The sequence below is a fragment of the Phoenix dactylifera genome, chromosome 2 (assembly GCF_051530095.1).
Source record: "Phoenix dactylifera cultivar Ajwa chromosome 2, Ajwa_hap1_PhDact_Kaust_v1.1, whole genome shotgun sequence".
Lineage (NCBI taxonomy): Eukaryota > Viridiplantae > Streptophyta > Magnoliopsida > Arecales > Arecaceae > Phoenix > Phoenix dactylifera.
In genome coordinates, this window is record NC_143191.1 from 58,326,250 (window position 1) to 58,348,175 (window position 21,926).

The 21,926-nt window shown below is 39.7% G+C and overlaps 1 protein-coding gene, 3 long non-coding RNA genes and 1 pseudogene across 6 annotated transcripts; 3 read left to right on the plus strand and 2 right to left on the minus strand.

Moving 5' to 3' along the window:
- Nucleotides 1-1,307: 1,307 nt before the first annotated feature.
- Nucleotides 1,308-2,654, plus strand: LOC103695588 (putative expansin-A17). Its single transcript, XM_008776956.5, has 3 exons — nt 1,308-1,473; nt 1,780-2,101; nt 2,228-2,654. Exons 1-3 carry the CDS (start codon nt 1,335-1,337, stop codon nt 2,535-2,537), a joined length of 771 nt encoding a protein of 256 aa, XP_008775178.4. The 5' UTR covers nt 1,308-1,334; the 3' UTR covers nt 2,538-2,654.
- Nucleotides 2,655-5,630: 2,976 nt separating this feature from the next.
- Nucleotides 5,631-9,145, plus strand: LOC103695582 (microtubule-associated protein 70-1-like; annotated as a pseudogene). The gene is made up of 10 exons (XR_015975915.2): nt 5,631-6,100; nt 6,647-6,732; nt 6,836-6,901; nt 7,055-7,225; nt 7,330-7,500; nt 7,669-7,824; nt 7,933-8,079; nt 8,162-8,233; nt 8,327-8,872; nt 8,985-9,145. The product of XR_015975915.2 is annotated as a microtubule-associated protein 70-1-like (transcript).
- A 5,043-nt stretch (nt 9,146-14,188) lies between these two features.
- Nucleotides 14,189-15,014, minus strand: LOC103695584 (uncharacterized). The gene is made up of 3 exons (XR_005510582.3): nt 14,873-15,014; nt 14,698-14,757; nt 14,189-14,584 (listed from the first exon to the last, which is right to left on the minus strand). It is a non-coding gene; the product is annotated as an uncharacterized LOC103695584 (long non-coding RNA).
- Nucleotides 15,015-15,514: 500 nt separating this feature from the next.
- LOC148714978 (uncharacterized) lies at nt 15,515-17,020 on the minus strand. Of its 2 annotated transcripts, XR_015975917.1 has the most exons (4): nt 16,880-17,020; nt 16,057-16,135; nt 15,783-15,874; nt 15,515-15,655 (listed from the first exon to the last, which is right to left on the minus strand). It is a non-coding gene; the product is annotated as an uncharacterized LOC148714978 (long non-coding RNA). The 2 variants fall into 2 exon arrangements; XR_015975916.1 differs by lacking the exon at nt 15,515-15,655 and having other exon boundaries at nt 15,735-15,874.
- Nucleotides 16,582-19,449, plus strand: LOC148714979 (uncharacterized). The gene is made up of 3 exons (XR_015975918.2): nt 16,582-16,718; nt 18,105-18,139; nt 19,223-19,449. It is a non-coding gene; the product is annotated as an uncharacterized LOC148714979 (long non-coding RNA).
- Nucleotides 19,450-21,926: the final 2,477 nt, after the last annotated feature.

A 21,926-nucleotide genomic window follows, 5' to 3' on the forward strand; every position in this document is an offset into this window, starting at 1 on the left:
ATTCACAGATCCACCGAAAAATAGAAGATTTTTGGGTGTTGATTGACCCGAAAATAGAGATCGATAGATCAACAATGGAGGTCTTCAAAGCTTTTTGACATGGCGACGGCGGCCACAACAAAGGCGGAAGAGATGATGGCATAAGGTTGCGTCATCGGTAGCTTTGATATTATGTTAAAATATTTGCAGAAGAAGAGACAAATAAGAAAAAAAAAGAAAAAAGTGATTTTATTTCTCTATTCCATCATATTTGATACATCTCAGGGGTCATATATATATACTCGTATATAGACTCCATACAAGAATTAAAATAATATAGGCTGATGTAGGATCAAACTAAAAATAAAAAATATTATTGACTGATATAAGTTGTTATGTGAACCCTAAAAAATACTGCCGAATTACCGGATAGAACAATGCCAACAGGGAAAATAAATGCTAGTAAATCCAGATTTATTTACAAATCCACATTAACATGCAACATTTGGATTTAAAAGTTGACGAATGTTAGCATTGCCATGTGACACCGACGTATCCACATGCAAATTCATAATTCAGAGTTCATCAGGAAAAGCATGTGCTAGGCTTCATGATCAAATGTGCTCCATGATTTCAACTCCCTCTCAAGTCTCAATAAATTTATGAAGTCGTCCCATGAAACTCGCCGTACTCCTCATGCTTTGCCTTTCTAATCTTAGACTGCATATATTTCGCCCGACCAACCACATGGATATTGTTCATTGTCCTATTTTCAGTACGAACTAAATGTTTCTTCATTGACGCTAACGCAATGCATGTTCTTATAGCGCCAAAGTCATCCTTTCCCATGGTTTAGCCTCCATGGTATTGGCCATTGGAAATGGTTGAGGAGATGCGGTTGCAATATAAAACACATCTTGTCAACCTTATTACACGCTAAGGCACGTTCGGGCTGCTAAATGGAACGCAATTGGCGAAGGTAAAATTAAGAAAAAAGAAAAAAAAAAAGGTAGATTGGTTGACCTTTATTAATTTTTCATTATAATCGTAAGTTGGATTCGATCTCCTATCGTACCACCCTAGAAGTACCACACCGTACCCTCGATTTCATCAATGACTAGGCCTACGTAAACTTCAAGGCTTTGGAACATGCACAAGCATCTTCAAATCTCTTGAGAAAATTTAAATAATAGGCTAGGTCGATCGTATTAATAAAGTATTGGATGGTCAGGTCCTGCCTAAAAGTTATTGTTTGAGGTAATACTGAGGGCTATATATAGAGGATGAGGAGACGCAACTCTGCAAATTAAGTTGCAAGGAACTTGCTCTATTTTGAGTTCGAAGTTTGAAGAGAGATGGGGAAGGCTTCAGAACTTGGAGGTGCTGTGCTGATATTTTTGGCGTTGTTCATCCCTAGGTTCAGAGGAGCAGGAGCGGCGTGGGAAGAGGCTCATGCAACCTTCTACGGAGGAAGTGATGCTTCTGGAACTATGGGTCGGTCTTCTAATCGATCATCTTGCTTTTCCATTTTCTGAATCCACGAACTCAAAAGTATATAGCTGGTCTATTAGTATTGCTTCTCCAACTATTTCTTTTACATGGATAAGCTTTATGTTTGTGTTATTAGAATGTTGCCGGCGACTGAGCTTCACATAATTTGTGAAGATTTCGATCACTAATTCCTCCTCTTCTCTCTTTTTTTTTTCTTTTTAATTTCTGTCGAGCAATTTGGTCCATGATTCTTGAAAATGCAATTGAGAACCATAAGATTTCTGAGCCAAGGGAGACTAATATATGCAGGGGGTGCTTGTGGTTATGGGAATCTTTACAACGACGGCTATGGGATTAAGAACACGGCATTAAGCACGGCGCTCTTCAACAGTGGGAGCATGTGTGGGGCGTGCTTCCAGATAGTGTGCAATCCGAAGAAAGCACCACAATGGTGCAGGAGGGGAGCGCACATCACGGTGACAGCCACAAACTACTGCCCGCCAAACTACGACCAGCCCAGCGACAACGGCGGGTGGTGCAACCCGCCGAGGAAGCACTTCGACATGTCGCAGCCTGCTTGGGAGACGATCGCCATCTACAGAGCAGGCATCGTGCCCGTATATTACAGAAGGTATGAGCAACCGTTGTTTTTTCGTTTCAGTCTTTGTCTCGGAGATGATAAGAGATTAGTTTTATTTGCATGAGCTTAATTAAACGATAAAGCAAGCTATTAATTTGCATGCATGCATGCATGCAGGGTTTCATGTCGTAGGAGTGGAGGCATCAGATTCACCGTCAATGGAAGGGACTACTTCGAGCTGGTCCTGGTAAGCAATGTAGGTGGGAGTGGGGTAATTTCTGGCATGTGGATCAAAGGGTCCAATACGAAATGGGAAGCCATGAGCAGGAACTGGGGCATGAACTGGCAGAGCAATTCTTATCTCAATGGCCAGAGCCTGTCCTTCCGTGTGCAGCTCGACGACGGTCGCGTCCAGACGGCGTACAACGTCGCGCCTTCCAATTGGAAGTTCGGCCAGACCTACAGCACGTCCATCCAGTTCTTATAGCAACCGGTCTTCGAATTTTTAATTTCTGCTTTTTTTTCTTTTCTTATCTTTTTTTTTTTTTTTTCCTTCTGGGCTGCCGGACCTCCGTGTATTAATTAAGGTGATTCGGCAAATGAGCCGATGGCATGATGAAAGGGTGGTCGCTTGACCCCTGAAGCATGCATGATTGGGTGGTCCTGGGCATTGCAATCTTTTCTTGTCTTTCTCTGCATCTTCTTTCATGTCAACCGTGTATTAATTGCCTTAGGCTGTGGCTGAGATCTAAATTCCAAGACCAGCCCACCTGGTGGCATAATTCAGTGGAATAAGGGAAATAACTCCAGTGTTTGTCGTTTGAGGGCTTCGATTCCTGTTCTCTCCTCCTTGTAGTTTTCCTTCCCCGTTTTGCTTTTCCCCAGCCAGCTCAGCTCTGTCGTCGACAGTGAGAAACGCTAGCGAGGGCCAGCTTTGAGGCCTGGCCCAATTTCGGTTGTCTTACTCGTTCATTTAAGTTAGACGCGTATACAGATCTTGCTTGATCTTCTTGGTTATATATCTATTTCTTTTTGGAAGTGCTGATGGTTGTTTTGTTTTGTCATCTCCTTCCTTCTCCCCTGCTTCTTCTTCTTCTTTATTAAGAAAAAGAAAAAGTCCAAGCTAACCTGAATCATTTGCACATGGGACAACCAATGCCATGACTTAAGGTTTCATGTTTTTTGTCCATGACAGGGAAGGGGATATCATGTGCCAAATAGATTTATTTTAGCTGAGGAAAGATGTGAATGGATAAGCTATTTCTTAAACTATGCCTCTTTTCCTTTTAGGAGGAGGTTCTGGATTTAAGCCTTGGAAGATTTCTCTCAAGTACTTAAAATTGATAGTTTTAAATATTGACAGTGCTCCCACCATTATTATCAAAAAATCAGCTATGCTTCCATGGTCATTGCATTTCTCTCTAGCAATTAGCAGAGAATTTCTTCTATGATACAGGTTGGATTAGCATGAATGCTTTCTTTGATCGAGAAGAGTGAGCTCCAAGGTTGAACTCGTGAAGGTATGATATGCAAGTAGATGAATATTTTTAAATGGTCACGAGTATGGTTGCATTTAAAAGCGGCAGACGTACAACACCAATTGAAGAGCTACATGTTTTCGAGCCCCTTGATTTTTTTCGTTTTTTAACATTACACAAGAAGCCAGAAGTGATGCTTAAAATGGCACATGAAGGAAATTTGGTTTTAAGGGAGTGTTGGGAACTAAACTAAATTTAACAAAGTATTCATTTGTACTAGTTAATCGGGTCCAATTAAAAATATCTTTAGTGTTCTGTCTCTTAGAGTCTATGTATTTGTATAATTGTTGCGTCCTTTGGATTATAGTAGTACATTTACACAAGATTATGCAACTGGACATATCGAATCTATACAAACTCTTGTAATCAGTCTTCTTGAAAGAGAGGCAATCAAGTAAGTAAATACTACTGCAAGTGTCTCTAAATCAGTTATATTATAATCTTATTTGTTGAATGGAAGTTTGAGTATTTAAAGTAATCAAGTAGGTAAATGGTACTAACTTGCTACTATGATTGTAGGCATGTAGTTTGAACCAAATTTGTTCTGTCATCCCTCAGCTTAGGTTTTGTGCCTTCCGTTTCAGCCCCCAACCGTCACACTTCATGGGCATCTTGAGCTTGGTTTATAGTGATGGACAAAGTGATGGAGATCCCTTACCGTGGGGTCAGGGTTCCCATGCCTCACCTACTTCTAATCAAAACTCTTCAATGCCCCTTCCCAACTTCATAATTTTGGCCGACATGCAGCCCGGCTACAGCTCAAAAGCGGATTTGGAGCATCACCCAACATCACCTTCCCATGACAGTGTGGAGAGCGACAATGATGCATAGAAAACTATTTGCATCTAAAAAAATCTTGGGCACTTAATCCAAATGACGTTAACAAAGGGCACTTTGTCCTTAAAGTTTAAACTAACCTTCGCTATAGCCTTTTTCTACTGCTGCTTTGATATCTCCCTTTGAAGGTGAGGACAACAAAAGTTAGTCTTGTAGGCCACAATATGTGCTGTAAAGATGCATCCATTTTACTAACTTACTCATGTTGATGATGGAAGCATTATAAATGTTGTGCAGCTGCCAATAATACTTGTCTCAATCCCTACATACATGGGTCCAAGTGTGTAATATAAAAAGAGATGCAGATGTGCAATTGCTATCAAGAGGCAAATAGGGTGCTAGTGGAGGTCTACAACTTCTGACAAAGGCTTGTGTTGCTAATGTGCTTGCATGCAAGTAACCCTCTTTGCATTCAAGGGAGCTCAAGTATAAGCTGCAAAATAGTTGAAGTCTTGCATGCAACTCACTTTTGGTATTTTCTTGGATGTTTGACAAGTAAAAATTTTAAGTTTTTATTCCTTCTACCTTGGATGGCTGTTGGAAGCCCGAAACTTTGGACCTTGCCACCTTGGTTGGAGTTCCATTTCTAGAGGTCTTGCAACCCTAACTTCTTATGGTTACATTGTAGTAAGTATGGAGAAATCACAGCAACTACATCTCATCGAGACTCGACCAAGAAATCTACTTACGAAATATACCAGGCTCCAATATAAATACATCTTACTCATCATTGTCTTGCTTGTGTTGTGATACATTCATAATTTCAAAGGCATATCAATCATCAATATTTGTATAAAATACAATTTTATGAAATATAGGATATAATATGTGTGGCAACAAAAATGCAATTCATTTGTCGGTGCTTACATGTCATTCTATTAATTTGAGTCCGAATTCTTTGCAGTGCAATTTCTACCGCATCATCTATCTCGAAGATAAATAACTCCCATTTTTTTTCAAAATTAATATGATATATGGCATGTTAGGGTGATGAAGAAGAATTATTTATTTTTAAAATGAATGATATGATAGCCCTCCAAAATGATACCGTAATCTAAGGTATAAAAATTTTATCGCAGGGGTTCCCGTTTCTAGCCGTGGAGGCTGAAGTCATTGTTATTTCTTAGAAGGACCAGGTGAGGGTATTCTTGTCATTTCATTAGTAATAGGCGCTACGTCGGCGGGACTGGCGGTTATGTACAGTTGGGCGGTGGAGATAGAAATCCGGGAAGGAAAAGCTAGAACGGAAAAAAAAAAACGATTTCGGACAAGACAGCGAAAAAAAAAAATTAGCTATTTCGGCACTCTCACACTGCAGCTCATCTAGGGCTAGGGTGAGGTTTAGGGGTCTTTATCCTTCTCTCCCCTCCGTCTCGATCCGGGCGATCGGCTGAGAGGATCCCGAGCTAGGGTACCGTTCCTCGGCGTGATTGCTCCGCGAAGTGAAAGCTAGGGTTTTGTAGGCGCAGAGCAGAGGGTTGGGGAGGAATTGAAGAAAAAATGGGGGATCCCGAGGGGCTGTGCGGATCTGAGATGGAATTCTCCCGGTCGGCGGTGGCTGCGAGGAGGAAGTGTTCGAAAAGATCGAGTCTTGATGAAGAGGATTTCCTTTTTCTGTTGCATGGCTCCGATCCGGTCAAGATTGAGCTCAATCGCCTTCAGAATGATATGAAAGGTTTATACTTCTTTTCTTCATCTGTCTTCGTTTTTTCTTTCTTGATGAGATGCTATTGTAAGGAACTCATGTTTATATGCCAAAAAGGAAAAAAAGGAAAAGAAAAACTAGATTTTGCTGTATTGTTGTTTATTTAGGAATTGAAAAATGGGATGTACTCATGCCATCCATAGGCTGTAAATATTTCCAGGAATTCGTCCATCAAAGTGTTTTAGATAGCCTGGTGTTCAATCAATGCCTTTTATCGGTTCAATTTGTTGTATGAAAATACGGGTAGGGTGGATGAACAATGTACGTTCAGGTGAAGGATGAACAAAATAATTTCCCAATGGGGCATTAATGAAATGCAATTAGTCATAGAATCTATTAGCATTCATTATGTGACGAGAAATCCCCTGTTTCAAAATTCGTAGTGCAAATATTAATATTTGATGTGCCCTAACAAAAAAGTTGTACATCTATGTGCATTTGAACAGAAATAAGAAATATGTTGATTAAAAAGGAAACCATGAAATATTTTTTTTTTTTTTGCTCCCCTCATCCCAGAAAAGGACCGCGAGCTAGCTGAAGCTCATGGTGAGATAAAGGGCCTAAAGTTGACAGAACGAGCAAAGGATAAAGCTCTAGCAGATGTAAAATTTGACTTGCTGAATTCTTGTTCTGGTGAATCCATCTTCCTCTCCATTACATCAGCTCAAAAAATTTTCACATGCGTATCATCTTTTGATCTAATAGGTTACCGAGGAGCTTGAAAAGATAATGGAGAAACTCCAGGCATCAGAAGCTACTCTTGAAAACAAGGTGTGGCTTAAATTTTAGGTCATCATATTTGTTTTGTTAATTTGCAGCCTTTCTTGCCTGTTTCCTTTTTCTGCAAAGTTGGACCGTGTATCCAATAGAGGTGAAATAATAGTTTGGAGTTTGTTGTCTGGTTTTTGAATACTGGACCCTCAGAACCTAGAAATAAAGAGAATTACCGATGAAAAGAAAGAGGCATTGGCAGCACAATTTGCAGCTGAGGCTACTCTTCGGCGTGTTCATGCTGCTCAAAGGGATGAAGACCTACCTCCTTTAGAAGATATACTTTTCCCACTTGAAGCAGAGATTAAACTTCTGAGGCAAGAGGTGCAGCTTTTCACATTGAAATATTATTATTCACTCTGGACTTCTTCTTCTTCTTTTATGGGGGACCATAAGAAGCTTGCAGCTTTTTCTTCCATATTTTGCAGCTTTCAAAGCTTCAGGATGATAACAGAGCCTTAGAGAGACTAACAAAATCCAAGGAAGCTGCTTTGTTGGATGCAGAAAGAGAGGTCCAATTCGCAAAGATTAAGGCTGCTCTTGTTGATGACTTGCAGAACAAGAACCAGGAACTTATGAGACAAAATGAAATATGTCAGGTGGGTGGTCTTCATATCTTCCTTTGCTCCATTTTCTTCTTTCTCCTTAGAGGAATGGAGGAGCAAAATAGTACAAAACAACCTCGATTCTGCTAATCACTTACATCATAGCTGATGATTATCATTGTTTATGTTCTTTCTTATGATATCAGCTATGTGATATGACAGGAAGAGTACAAAATATTAGATAAAATGCATCGTCAAAAGGTTACAGAGGTTGAGAAGCTGAGCCAGACTGTTCATGAACTTGAGGAGGCTCTCCTTTCGGGAGCTGCTGCTGCAAATGCTGTACGTGATTATCAGCGTCAAGTTAATGAGCTGAAGGTACAGATTCTCAAACTTTATCCTATAACTGATAACATGGATCTTGTAACGGGAAAATTAATAATACAGTTCCCTTCTTTCCTAATATTCTGTTTTTGTTGTTTGTAGGGGGAGAAAAGAACACTTGAGAGAACATTGTCTCGTGTGATGGTTACAGAAAATCGCATTGCAGCTGTAATGGCAAATGAATGGAAATGTGACAATGACAAAGTTATTCCTGTAAAGCAGTGGCTTGAAGAACGGCGTATTCTTATGGTATTCTTCAAAATTTGATTTTGTTGTCTGGGTTGATATGTGAGCATCTAAAACCACCATATAATTCGGTGCTTTTCTTTAGGCGGAAATGCAGCAGCTTCGTGATAGGCTTTCAATAGCAGAACGTACTGCCAAAGCAGAGGTTCAACTTAAAGTATGGTGGTTTCTTTAACATTTATTTATTTATTTGTCTTCTCATGCTGGTGGTGGGAGGTTAGTGAGTATTATTTTTTTTTTTCATCTATAGGAAAGATTGCAACTACGCCTGAAGGTTGTGGAGGATGGACTGAAATCATCTCTCCGCTCTGGCATCTGTTATGAAACTCGAAGCAGTCCTATTGGATTGTCTCGAAGTCGTTCAGTAAATGGAGCTGAAGTTTCTTCAAATACTCTATCAAGCAGGTTTGCCACGAGGAAATCATCTGCTCCTGTTGGAAGATTGTCAACAATGTCTGGCCCATCCCATACAATGCTGAAATATGCAAAGGGTGTATCGAAGTCTTTCGATGGAGGAAGGTCATCAGATGAATATAGTTGTAGATCGAAGTCATTTGGAGATCCACACTGTGATAATTCTCTGGGAGAAGAGATTGAACAATTATCTGTTAGTAACACAGCAACTGATGCAGAGAAGGAGCTCACCAGAGGCAAACCATCAGATCCTATAGAAACTGTTAGTGATGATACTGTTTCAGGTGTCTTTTATGATATTCTGCAAAAGGAGGTGATTTCTTTAAGAAAAGCATGCCATGAGAAGGACCAGTGCTTGAAAGACAAGGATAATTCAATTGAGGTATATTTCATTCAAAGTTTGCTATTCTTTTTTCTCGACTAGAATCTTTTAACGTTGATTGTGATTTCTTTTATCTGGGTCCATTTATCACCGAGCATAACAACTTCTGTAGATGCTCTCAAGGAAAATTGACACTCTAACCAAAGCAATGGAAGTAGAGACAAAGAAGTTGCGTAGAGAAAAAGCTGCTATAATTAAGAAGGAGCAGAAAAGGAGCATGAACTGAAAGCTAGGCGCTTGAAGGGAATAAGCAATAATATCCGCAATTAAGAAGTATGTGTCATGATTTCATGCCTGATTAGATGTTTGACTCCTTTGAAATTTTACACTATTTCATCGCTTGTTGTATGCGTTGGTCAAGCTAAGTTAGACCATGTTGCACTTGGCACCATGTGCCACTTGACCTGCAATTAGTTTAATCAAAAATTTGAAGTGTTCTGAGATACAGAAAACAAGCATCACTATACAGTTGTAATAGAGAACGTGGAATTAAAGATAAGATCGTAACTCTTACTCATTTTCCACAGTTATAAAAACAGGTAGCCTATAGATACCCATTATTGTTACCGTTTCTGAGGTGGAAGAAAACCCCTATGTCTCACCACTGGGTTATTGTTTGTTAACTTGAGACTTGACAGTTTCGATTTATGCATTAAGATCTAATGATGTATTTTTTGGATTAGCTTTTGTGAGAGAGTTGACATATGCTTCGTCTTCATGTGATTTTTTAGATTGTCTTGTGACTTTGTTAATTAGACATGGATGTCTTGTGAATCATGTGATCCATTGGTTGCATGATGTTAGTCGGTTACTGTTGCTCTATCTTAATACAGCAACTTTTTTGAACCCAGCCGCAATTTAGATTCCTATGTCTTTAACCTTAACTGCATCATCCATGCTATCAACTATTTGTCATTGGTTTTTTAGAATGAAATCAAATTACAGGTCTGCAGGAAAATTTAACCAACTTGCAACTTTGATTTTTCTCTGTGCAGAACCTCTAAAGCGCTAATTGGATCTATATGATATCCGATTAATCCATACTAAATCTTAAATTACTTTTCAAAAACCTATGCAGAATTTTTCATTGAAATTTGAGTTCTATATGTTTTGCACTTCAAAATGTTGCTTGTATTTTATAACATTAAGCAGGTATCTGGAATGCACATAATAAAATCCATCTGAACAAATAGTATTTATTATGATTGGTTGTTAAAAAAAACTATTAAATGAAATTATAGTATTTCTTTAAGAATCTTAATATCCAACTGAGGATAACATATTATCCAATTAAAATGTTAAGAAATTTTAAAAACTCAAAGCACATTTGCATAACCAATGGTCAATGAAGAATGCGTTAAGATAGAAACATTGATTCCTATTCTATTCGAGCGTAAATAAATGAATTTATGTGCATGTCTTGAATGCTTCACATATTAGCAATAATGATCTTATAAACATTATGTGGAAAAATAAAAAAATAGAAATAAAAATAAAACATTTGGGCAAGAAACCACCATCGCCCTCAACTTGAAGATGTCATACAAAGTACTACAACAAATGCAACTGTGCTCTAACCATTAGCAATTTGTGGCCTTCCACCTTTTATGTACTCTCATAAACATCAGACGGTTGTCCCATTATTAAAAGTTAGCATCAGGTCATCAATGAAGATCTCTGTTCATCAATTGCACAAGGAATTATTTTGTGTATTGCAATTTGGGTGGTGATGCTTTGAAGCTTTTAATAGTTATCTTTGCTTGAGAACTGAGAACTCTCTCTTCTTGCAAAAGCTGTTGGAATTTGTCTTTTACCTTATTGGCAGCAAAGAAACACAAATAGTTCAAATCACAATGCATGACCATATCGGATGTGTATCCCATACCAATATCATTGGATACTTTGAGAATATCTATCTGACACTTGTGTGAAGAATCCTTTTTTCCAAATTTAAAAAGTACTTTAGATATTGCTTAGATACACTCGAGTACTAAGAATATGCCTCGAAGAATGTGGATTTTTTTCATTCTTTTTTCATGAATGTTAGCTAATGGTTAATTTTGGAGCTTGTGATGTTGATATTAAAAATATGGAGTACAGACTTGAGTGGTGGTTAGATAATGAGTTTGTGGAAGTTGATGCTAATATATGAAGTGTGGAATATATCAATTTGGTAGCTTACCAATACCGTTCTACTTTTCCTATATTTGCCATCTGTGTGTCCATGTCTTGCCATATCCATGTCATGCTTCATAGCTGGCATGGTGATTATAATTTAAAATTCTTAAGGTTACTTGAATGTGGGTCCCCTTCTTTTCATCTTCTTAACATATTGAATGGTAGGACTGGAAGTCTGGAAGGGTAAGCCTTATCTGTTTCAACTTAAGGCACCGTTTGGAAGGGGAATAAATGGGGTTTATCTCGATTAATACACAGGATGGCTCCCAAACACCTTGAGCTGTTAACCAGGTCCTCCTTATCCGATCAATGCTGCCTGAAACCCATTAAACCGAGTTAAAGTTGCATGTAGGAGACCCTTCTAACTTTAACCCGAGGTAAAACCCAGTTTTAGACCATCCTTTTGTCCCCCATCAAATGGGCGAAATGACGGATACTAGCCTCCATCTATTTACAATAATTAATAGTGTAATATTATATTATATTATATTATGCTATAGTATACAATATATCGAAAGTCAAGAAATAATGGAATAATATTATATTTTATAATATTTTAATATAATGTAATGTTACTAATATTGTATATCATCTTATATTAATATATTATCATGTAATATTATATTGTAAACTATTATAATATGATATCATATAATATTAAGTATTATTATTATGATATTACTGTAAAATATAATACTATTTAATATTATATTACTATATTTAAAATTAGGGTATGATATATAATGCAATATCATAGTATAATATATATAAATATGCTATCTAGTATTTTCTCATATTATTTATTATATAATATACTGTTACATTATATAATAATATAATTTGAAGGGCAGACTGTCCAATTTCATAAAAAAATTACCTTTATCATCCATTTCTCCCCAAATAATATCCAAATAGCATTTGTTCATCCCCCATCGGTATCCAAACAAATAATGAGTATAAATGCAATCATTACTTGGTATAGCACCATTTTTGCCCAATCGGATTTTAAGGTTTATAGCTGTTTATTCTGGTACAATTTAATACCTTTGGTATAACTTATCCTTACCCATGCCCGATCCAAACAGTGCCTACGAAAATTAGGGTGGTCAGCAGAGATCAGAATTTCAGAATTTGGAGAAGGAACTTGGAAGTTCAGATTTATAGATGTTAGTGAATAAGAATTTGTGTACCTGTCGTGTGCGCGCATGCATAGATCTGTACCATATTGAGTTTTTATCTCTATGTTCTCTTTCTCTTCTTCTTTATACAAGGAACACATCCATTGCCATTCTAGACACAAACGATGGAGTAAGTTTCTGCCCTAATGTGAATTTACTTCTATTTATTTCTGAACTTCAGTCGATCTTTTCCTATTATGTTAAGCTGGTAGGTAGCGTCCACCTTAGGTTATTTGAATTGAGTGATTTTTTCTCTCACCATCAGCACCAATTTAGTGCAACTTTTAGATCAGATTGCTAACATTCATATTGCATTCTACCTTGCAGAAAATTGCCAAGAACATGAGGTTTCTTATTGGCCTTCATGCTCTTGCATATGAAGATGTACAGGAAGCTGCCATGAATTTCCTGCCCGATGCTCAGCAAAAAGATATAGCAGTTATCAGTCATGTAAATGCATGTGGTAAAGCCACACAAGCAACATCTTTGTGGCCTTTAAGTTGCATATTTAAGTCAACAATATTTACCGGTCATCAGAATTCAGTTGTACATAAGTGTTGTTTTGGAGTTGGAAATTCAAATGTCCACGCACCTCCCTACAAATAACTTCTAGCTTGAAGATGTAATAAATCCAGAAGCAGTTTTTTGTCGAGGGCTACCCAATCGAATATTATGCATGCATGCCAGGTACAATCTTGCACAGGTTCCATCTCAACTACTGACCACCTTACTTTGATATCGTCTTTTTTGTATGATATGGATGGTCAACTTCAACTCTTTCCATTTTCTGAAAGGAGAACTTCAGCCCTTAAAATAATTATTTTGCTTCGCATGTCGCCTGCACTATGCTATTTTGTGATTGAACCATGGCTCTCCTTCAATTTTATCTGCAATCATCCGCCTGCCCCATTATCTTTATTTTCTTGCCAAAATTTATAATACTTGTGCTTTCTCGTTAGATTGCAAAGCACGAAGATGGAGACTGGAACCAATGTTAAGAAATATCGGTAAACGGAAGCTGGAGGGATTGGGTTTGCTTTGGATTGGCAGCAAAAGTTATCTGTACGTACTATGAAGAAAGGACGCAGAGCTACTTACGGAGTCTTCACGGGGAAAGTGATCTTGATGGTTGGAGTCCCTGTTTCAGTACTAAAATCCAAGAAGATGATCACCTTTTGTTCGCTATAACTTGCTTACCTTTTGTTCTCGAATGATCCAGTCCCTTAACCTGCCAATTCCCTAACGCATTAAGTATTCCTATTAAATGACGATAATATCTGTTTGCGTGTGTGTTTTTATTTTTTGCAATTATACTCATCTTCTTCTTTTACCACTAGGCTTTGGCAGAAGCCTCCCTATAATGGATGCTGTCGTACTCATCCGATTATGTCGCTTTGTCAATCTTAATGCTGACTATCAGCATCGGATTCTCTTAGCTATCATGCATATCAATCTATTTTGTTTTAGGCCACCAGAGGCATAATACTGTTTAGTCTCTGCGCAGAAAGAACATTATGGTCTTTTACTGCAAAATGCTGATGATTTCAATGCATTTGATGGAATTTTCTTGCGAAGAACAATGCATTTGATGGAGTTGTAAGGTCTAATCAATGTAAAAAAATAATTAAAATGATTTAAGAAGCAAGCTATTTGCTCTTTACTTCTAGGCTATTGGCTCGGGCTCGAGCTTAGGCTTGCTAGGCAAAGCAAAGGTTCGGGCTTGAGCTCGTAAAGCTTCTTTCAATTACGAGCTCAAGCCCGAGCCTGGGCTCGGGCTCGATAACAATGATCCAGTATGTTAGGAAACTCTATTTGTATATCCTCTATAGAGTCCCTTGTGGAAGTGTGCAATTCAGTATATCCTCTATTTGTATTGCCTTGTGCTACCTAACAAGCTGGGTTTTGTTTGAATCAGAGAGCCAGCGGCTGCTTGTGAGACTGAGTTATTAAAAAAAAAAAGTAGAAATGGTATGGTCATTGTATTTCTTCAGCAAGTGAAACAGAGTTACCATCCATTAATACAACAACATTTGATTTACCAAGAGATTTGGGGAGGAAAATTATCAGCAACTCAGCCAGCTCTCTAATTAATATTGTCCACTGGAAAGCTTGACCGACACAAGGCACCGGTCATGCAGTAAACAAAGTTCCTCTGGTATCATCATGCAAGTCGCCCCTTGAAACATTAGTTTTCTGGTATCATCATCTCTCTTCAGATACAAACCAGGAAACCTACTTTGCGAAGCAGCACGGTTGGCAAGGAGAGGAGCAGCAACATGGTTCTCAACCATGTAATCTAGAAGGGCACCAGTTGCACTTTGACCACCTTCAGTGAGCCAGTATTCAGGCACCATTGCTAAATAAAGAAAATAGATTCGAAAATCAACACCAACAAAGAGGCATTAAGAATAATGCAGAGAGGATATAGCGACCAATGTATAAACAGTTTGCTCTGTGAGACAGACATACGGCAAGTAGATGTTCCTCATACTAAAGCCATGCGATGGCATATGACTTCCTCAGCCGACACTGAAACACGGAAACTTCTTCCATTAGGAATGCACATCTAGCCTTAAAATGACCAGGACATTATGTATAAATAATCATAATCAAAAAATGAAGTATATCTGGCAGTAACACATACCATCAGCTTTGGACTCTGATATAGGCGTGCTTTCTGTTGCTGAAAATTGGACCCGGAGGTGACCGCGGACCGAGGAGGAGGCGCTCCAGCTGGTTGTATGGTGGCGGACGGCTATCTCCGGCGGACCTGCAAGAAATCTGTAGCCGGAGGTTCCGGTACAGGTCCTCCGATGCTTAAGTCAGAGAGGAGGTTTTTGTGGAGAGAAGTAATGGAGATAAGCAAAGTATGAATCTATTTTTTGGCCCGAGGGTAAGAAGAAGTCCCTTGCTTAGAGCTCTCCCCCTTTTTAAAGGAGGGGGTGTAGCGGTTACCTATGATCGGACGTGATCGTGCAAGTTAATGAGTTACCGTAATCGGCTCGAGATTTCGGGCTAGCTGGCGATCCGTTGAGATCGTGCGGATATGAATGTTGACAGCCGTTGAGGCGGAGATTGCGAGATTTGATCCCAGATATGGAGGAGGAGGACTTGATTTTCAATGGAGTGGGGAGGTCCGCTTCTCTCTTTGACTGGGTCTTTCTTGGCTTTAAGGTCGATCGAGCTTAACTCAGCCGGAATCGAGGTTATGAGCTCCGGGGTCGTTGGTGCCGAGACCGAGTGTTCTGAGGTCGGGCGCTCTAAGAGTATGCTTGTTGTCGTCACATTCGTCATCAAGTGCCGGCAAATTGATCACGTGCTTTGAGTGATCCATTTTTAACCCAACACTTTTCATAACTCCAACACCAGCAGCATGGGCATCAATAAGTGAAGTTCCAACGGGTGTTCCAGCTAATAGGCCTAGCTCCTAAATTGAAAAAGATCTTTAAAAGGATTAAAAGAGATGCAGTGTGGATACTACAACTTGACATACAGCCACCCTCCAATAAGCAATTTATATAGTTGGCCTATTTTTCAGTAACATGTGTGTTCACCGCATTAATGATCTCAAAGCATTGCCATTGAAATCAGACTTCATGCGTCAGAACAGAATCCAAAGGATGACCCGGAAAAGCGACACTCCGTCCTGTTTGCATTGTTTATACCACATCATTAGTGTGTGACAAATTCAAAGATGATGTTAAAATTACAAGATTAGCATGGTGGTGAAGTGTCATGTAGCCAATTGCCCAGAGCTTCTACAAATTGTAGAAGAAGAAATTGTGGTTCCCAGACAAAAAAGAAAAGAAAATGAAGGAGCTGTAATACCTATCTGAGGTGCCACCGTGCCAAAGAGGAAAGCTGTAATACTTTTCTTCATAACATGGCAGCTTCTTATCGCAACAAACTTGTACAATCATCAAAAAAGGATGGAGTTATGCTTAGAAAAGGAAAAATGATCAAGTTATGTATTAACCACATCCAAGCACAAAGGCAATGACAATCAAAAGGAATTTAAATGGTCTAAGTGAAACCCCAACAAACTAAAAAACATCCATAGATCAGTCGTTAAGCTAATTGTAACCCGCTTTATTAGCTCAAATTTTGGGTTAATAGCTTTACAGAATAAAACAAAGAACTGATGTTCCATCATCGTAAAAAGATACTCATGCACTATAAATGTGAGGACCAGCCCACATACAGTGAGCTAATGGGCCAAGCCCAACATGGCTGGCCCATCTGGAGACCTAGAGGCGGTGATCGCCAGCTGAGACGGTTACAACCGCCTGACAGCCACGATCACCACTACTCTCCTCTTCCAGCTGAGGGCTATTAAGGCTTATGGATCCTTCACAGAGGAACTCCATCACCCTCTTATTTCTTCTCATTCCCCTATTTTTCTGCTACAAGGAATTGAAGCAGGAGCAATATCATCGCAGTAGGGATCCGAATCACCGGAGGAAACATCAAAGGCTCTGCTTTGGAGCTAGGTAAGTCTTGATCCCTTCTCCCTCGTATCATTCATATTTCATTCAAGTAGAATCCAGTCTAGCCATGAAAGAAAAACCAAAAAGGGAAAATGAAATAGAACAAATCGAAGGGTGAAGAAGAGAAGGAAGAAGATGAGGAGGAGGGAAGGGGGAGATTCAACCTGCAGCGTTCGGCCCTTGAGCCGGCGTTGACACAATCGGCCACGACCATGGATTATTTCCCCTACCCTAATGGGAACGAGGGAGGAGCCGCCGGCTCCAACTGCAAGCTCCGTCGGGCCTCGGTCGGAGCTGCGGTGGGCCGGAGGCCCCTTCCTCTCGAGAGGGTGGTTCCGACCCCCATTTCCACCAAGGAATAGAGGCCGGCCGCCGCAGGCGCGACCACGGGCTCGGCCACGGGCACCGCCGGTCGCGGCCGACCTCTTTCGTGACCACCCTCCTCCCTTCGCAAGAGAAGAAGGATGAAGAAGAAGGGGGGATCGGCCGCTACAGGCCGAACAGCGGGTGATGTTGGCCGGCCGCCGGCACCGCCGACCTCGGACCTGGCTCCCTCCCGAGCATCCCACGAGCCTCGTCGCTTCATGTGAGAAGAGAAGAAGGGGGGGGGGAGATCGGGACGGGAAGAGGAAAGGAGAAGAGGAAGGTTCGGGAAGGGAGGAGAAGAGAAGAAAAAGAAAGAAAAAGAGAAAGAGAAGAAAAGAAGGAAAAGAAAAGAAGAAAAATAAAATAAAATAAAATAAAATAAATGTGGTGGGCCGCAATGGGCCTAATTTCGGGGTGGGCTTCAAATAGATTTGGATTTAGAAGCCTGAAGCCGGGCTGGACCCTGGTCCGAGCCCAGTGTTCTTAAAACCAAAACTAACTGGGCCTGAAAAGCTCGAATTTTAATATAGGGACTATATTGAATATAGTTTGAGGCTAGGTTCTCTTTAAATTAATTAGAACTGATAAGGTATAATTATAAATTAACCAATAGTGTTTTTGGGCCTGAATACAAGTGGGCCCAGTAATTAAATCAGGCCAAGGGCCTTATTCAGAACCCAATTAAACATCAGGCCTGAATGCAAATGGGCCCAGACCTGAACCAGAGGGCAATTTGGTCTAAACCAGAAGTGGAATTGGCTCAGACCTGAACCAGAAGTTGGATCAGATCTGAATCAGAGGTTGAATCAGATCTGAACCAGAAGCTGAATCAGACCTGAGCCAGAAATTAAATCAAATCTGAACTAGGAAGTAAATTAGCCAGAACCAGAAATTGAATTGGGCCATGGGCCTGAACCAGAAATTGAATTGGGCCATGGGCATGAACCCGAAAGCTATGTAATTTAATGTAATTTAAATAGAAATTAAATGTGCAAGTGACATGTAATTTAATGATCTTGTTAGGTATTGGAGAATTGGCATTTGGCGAGCAAATTAAGGTAAGTAACCTGTCTTAATCTTATTATGGATCATGTATCACGTTTTATAAGATGAAAAAGTATTATTTATGCAATTGGAATTATGTATAAGAATTGTGGAAAAAGTACCTGATATAATCTTATGTTTCATCAAATACTTGTGATTACTCAATTATGAAATTGTATATGATTATTTATGTTTTCACAAAATTAGGATCAAGCATGTGTTAGCAAATGATTATAAGATTTTGGATACATAGCATCCATCATGATTATTATTATTATATTATGTACACATGATTATGATGATGTAGAAAGATGCATGGAAAAATAAAGTTTTCAGCATGATCATGAGTTTTATTAGCATGATGCCATTATTCACTTTCCAATGGATCTATAAGAAAAGATTTATGAAAAGCATGATATATTTTAAGAACTCTCAGATCGCTATGTATGACCCCCGCCAGTGGGTAACAGTAACTAGGCATATGACCCCCGCCAGTGGGTAAAAGTAACTTGGCTTTACGACCCCCGCCAGTGGGTAATAGTAACTGGAAGATGACCCTGCAGTGGTAAAGGCCTTGCCGTGGGAATAAGAGCGGCCATAGCTACACTACCATCTGAGAGTATGAATTTCAAAGTATGAAATAATGGCAAAAGTTTTTATGATGCATATATGGCAAAAGTTTTTATGATGCATATATGGCAAAAGTTTTTATGATGCATAAATGGCAAAAATTTTATGATGCATAATCATATTTATGAAGTTGCATGAATGGACATGCATAGTTTTATAACTAGTTTGATTATGGCAAAGATTTGATTATATGAAATGTTTACTTTATTACAAGCACAGGTTTCAAAGCATGAATAATAATAGTACATATTTCAAAGCAAGAATAATGATGAGTACGGCTTTTAAAGCAGGGAATAAAGACAAAAGGTTTACGTCTGGTTTGATTTGGAAAATGCTTTCTTTATTACAACTGTTTGTTCTTCAAATAGTGCATTGGCATACAAAAATATTATGCTTGATCTGATAAGATTATGCATTGTTACTTACTGAGCTTTATAGCTCACACCCATTTATTTATTTTTTTACAGATGAATAGGAGATGATAGGAACAAGGAGCGTGACATGCTTCAGGGTTATGGGAAAAAGAAAATGACACATTAAATGTTGCTATTTTTAGATGCTTTATAATCAATCTTTTATTGATGAAACATTTAAGTTTTAAAGTGGCTGCGTGTTATTGTATGCTTAACTTGGCGATAACACGGCCGTGTCATGAACCGAATTCGGGGTGTGACAATAAACATCTTTGCAAGAATCTCTCTTACCTTGTCTTTATCATACTTATAAGTTGCTAGCATTGCATGACCTTGAGTAGCCTCAAAAGACAATAAGCTTTGTTTTAACTCTTTGTCTTCGCTAGACTTAGAAAGTTTTCAAGGTATGCAAGCTTTTAAATGTCTTTTAAGATGAGTTGTGGCACCATCCTTCTTCCATGCCAATTTAGTGTTACAATGATTGCATTTTGCCTTTGTGTTGCCATCTACTGTTATATATTCAAATTTAGTCCACACCTCAGATCTTTTCCTCTTGTTTGGGTCATCCTAAGATTGTTCTATAACCATTTCTTCCATTTCGTCCATTTCATCATTTTTATCAATAATATTTTCGAATTCAACAACTTCGTTTGCACTATAAGCTATAGAGGCATGTTGATCGGATTGAGGTTGGCCATCTGGCATTTCTTGAAAAATATAAACAACCAATCAAATTATATATTTAGTACATAAACATGCCATACAAAGCCTATTCAAGGACAAAACCACACAAAATGACAGTTTAGGATCAAACATCATTTTGGTTAAAGACTGTACTTAAACTTTGATAGATAATTTCACTCTGCACATCAGCTCATAAACTGTAGGGATATATGCTTAAAGGACAACATGCATTCTATATGAGGAACAATTATTCAGTGGGTCCCAAGATGCTTATTCAACTCATAAACTGTAGGGATATATGCTTATTCAGTGTGATTAAATTGCAGCCGAGTATATCATTGTATGTTAGTAGTGTAGAAAAAAAAGAAATACAGTTGTGCTCTAATTCAACTATAAGTAACCTCATTAAATCCAGAAACCTAGAAGAGGAGCTGAGGAGCAAAGAGATGATGGACGATGAGGAAAGTAGAGGAAACTCACCGAGGGAAATAAAGGCGCCGAGGAGGAGAACGATGAGAAAGAAGAGAAGCACCGTGCCGCCCGTTGAGCTCCCCACCAACGAGCTCTTCCGTCACTTCTTCATCTGCCGAAAAATCGCCGCCCCCGCCGAGACCACTAGATTTATTCCCAATCTCAATCCCAGCTTGCTTTAGAGGTGGTTTTGGAAGAGACAATGGCAGCACCGGAAAGAAAGGGGAGAGCGAAAGCTAGGGCAGCGCCGCAGCAAGTCGGGGTTGGGGTCGGCCGGTCGGGGGAGGAGCAAGTCGAGGGATCGAGGTCCTAAAGGATGGTTGGAGAAGGAGCTAGGGCAGTGCCGCAACAAGTCGGAGGTCGGGGTAGGTCGGGAAGAGGATGGTTGGACCGTTGGAGTCTTGGAGAGGAGGGCTAGCCGACTAGGAGACTAGAAAAGCTGGAGAGGAGGGCCTTGACCCGTTAGATGCAGGATTTCCAAATGATCTCAACCGTTGAATTTTGAACTCATTTGGTTGAACTAAGTCACGAGCTCGATCATTTGGGCTCGTGAGTTACTCGGGCTCGGATTTAAACGGTCCTCGTTTTGAGCTCGGGCTCAAGCTCGTTCGACTAACGAGCCGAGCCCGAGCCCGAGCAGCTCGGCTCATTAATGGTCCTACTTGAATATGGTCCATTTCTTCAGCTCAGTCCGTGAAGGGCGCGACTGGACCCGAGTGGACCTCCCACTAACGGGACGTACACTTTAAAGACAACTTTTATTTTTCTTTTTCACTCCATGTGGACGACTCGACATCATCATCCTGTAGGCACATCCTTCTAATGAAAAAGCTAGCTCCATGAGCCCACTTGTGCTTTAATAAATTCATTAACGATGCAAGAGGAGGAATCCAAGAGGTGCAATTTGCAATATATAAAAGACATCTGAGTGCCTCTTATCTTTTAAGCAATGCATATCGCCATTCTTTTACTTTCCTTGGGCAAAAGAAGATACGGGGATTTGTCATCTTGATGTCTTGGCCATTGCTCATCAGTTTAATTGTCGGCCATAACTTATTCATAATAACCGAACCAAATCAAAAAAAAAAAAAAAATCAATAACTGCTCAAAAAGATTACTGCTGCAACGCATCTACATGCAATATGAAATATGTAGCAGCCTGCACGTACGGGGAAGGTGCATTTCCTTGCAGAATGAACTGCATGGGTTCTAATAGTTTGCGAGGCTCGCTTGGATCTTTCGACGTGAGACATGATGACAACGATTGATGCTGCTGCTAGCTGATATCTTTGCCTTGATGAATGTGAAATTATTTCATGCATTGAATACCAAGTTGCAAGAAGAAGCCTCCATGTGAATGACGCGCTCTTTTCGTACGGTGTTTTTCACCTGGAAGCTCCCACCCCCGAGTTTCCTCAAGGTCAATTTTGATTGGTCTGTTTTGGATGGTGGTATGCGGGGAGGCACGGATTTTGTTATTCGGGACCCGTGTGCCAGGGTTGTGGCTGCCGGTGGCAGTCAGTTATTTGACACTTCGGTTCCGAGTGCGGAGTTGACAGCAGCCTGGGCGGGCCTTCGCCATGCCCGGTGTGTCTTACGGGCT

Excerpts from the sequence above, each read along its gene's own strand:
- LOC103695588 (XM_008776956.5), top strand. The coding sequence starts at position 1,335 with ATGGGGAAGGCTTCAGAACTTGGAGGTGCTGTGCTGATATTTTTGGCG. Across the intron at positions 1,474-1,779 it reads TGATGCTTCTGGAACTATGG|GGGGTGCTTGTGGTTATGGG; the intron begins GTCGGTCTTCTA and ends TAATATATGCAG. Across the intron at positions 2,102-2,227 it reads GTGCCCGTATATTACAGAAG|GGTTTCATGTCGTAGGAGTG; the intron begins GTATGAGCAACC and ends GCATGCATGCAG.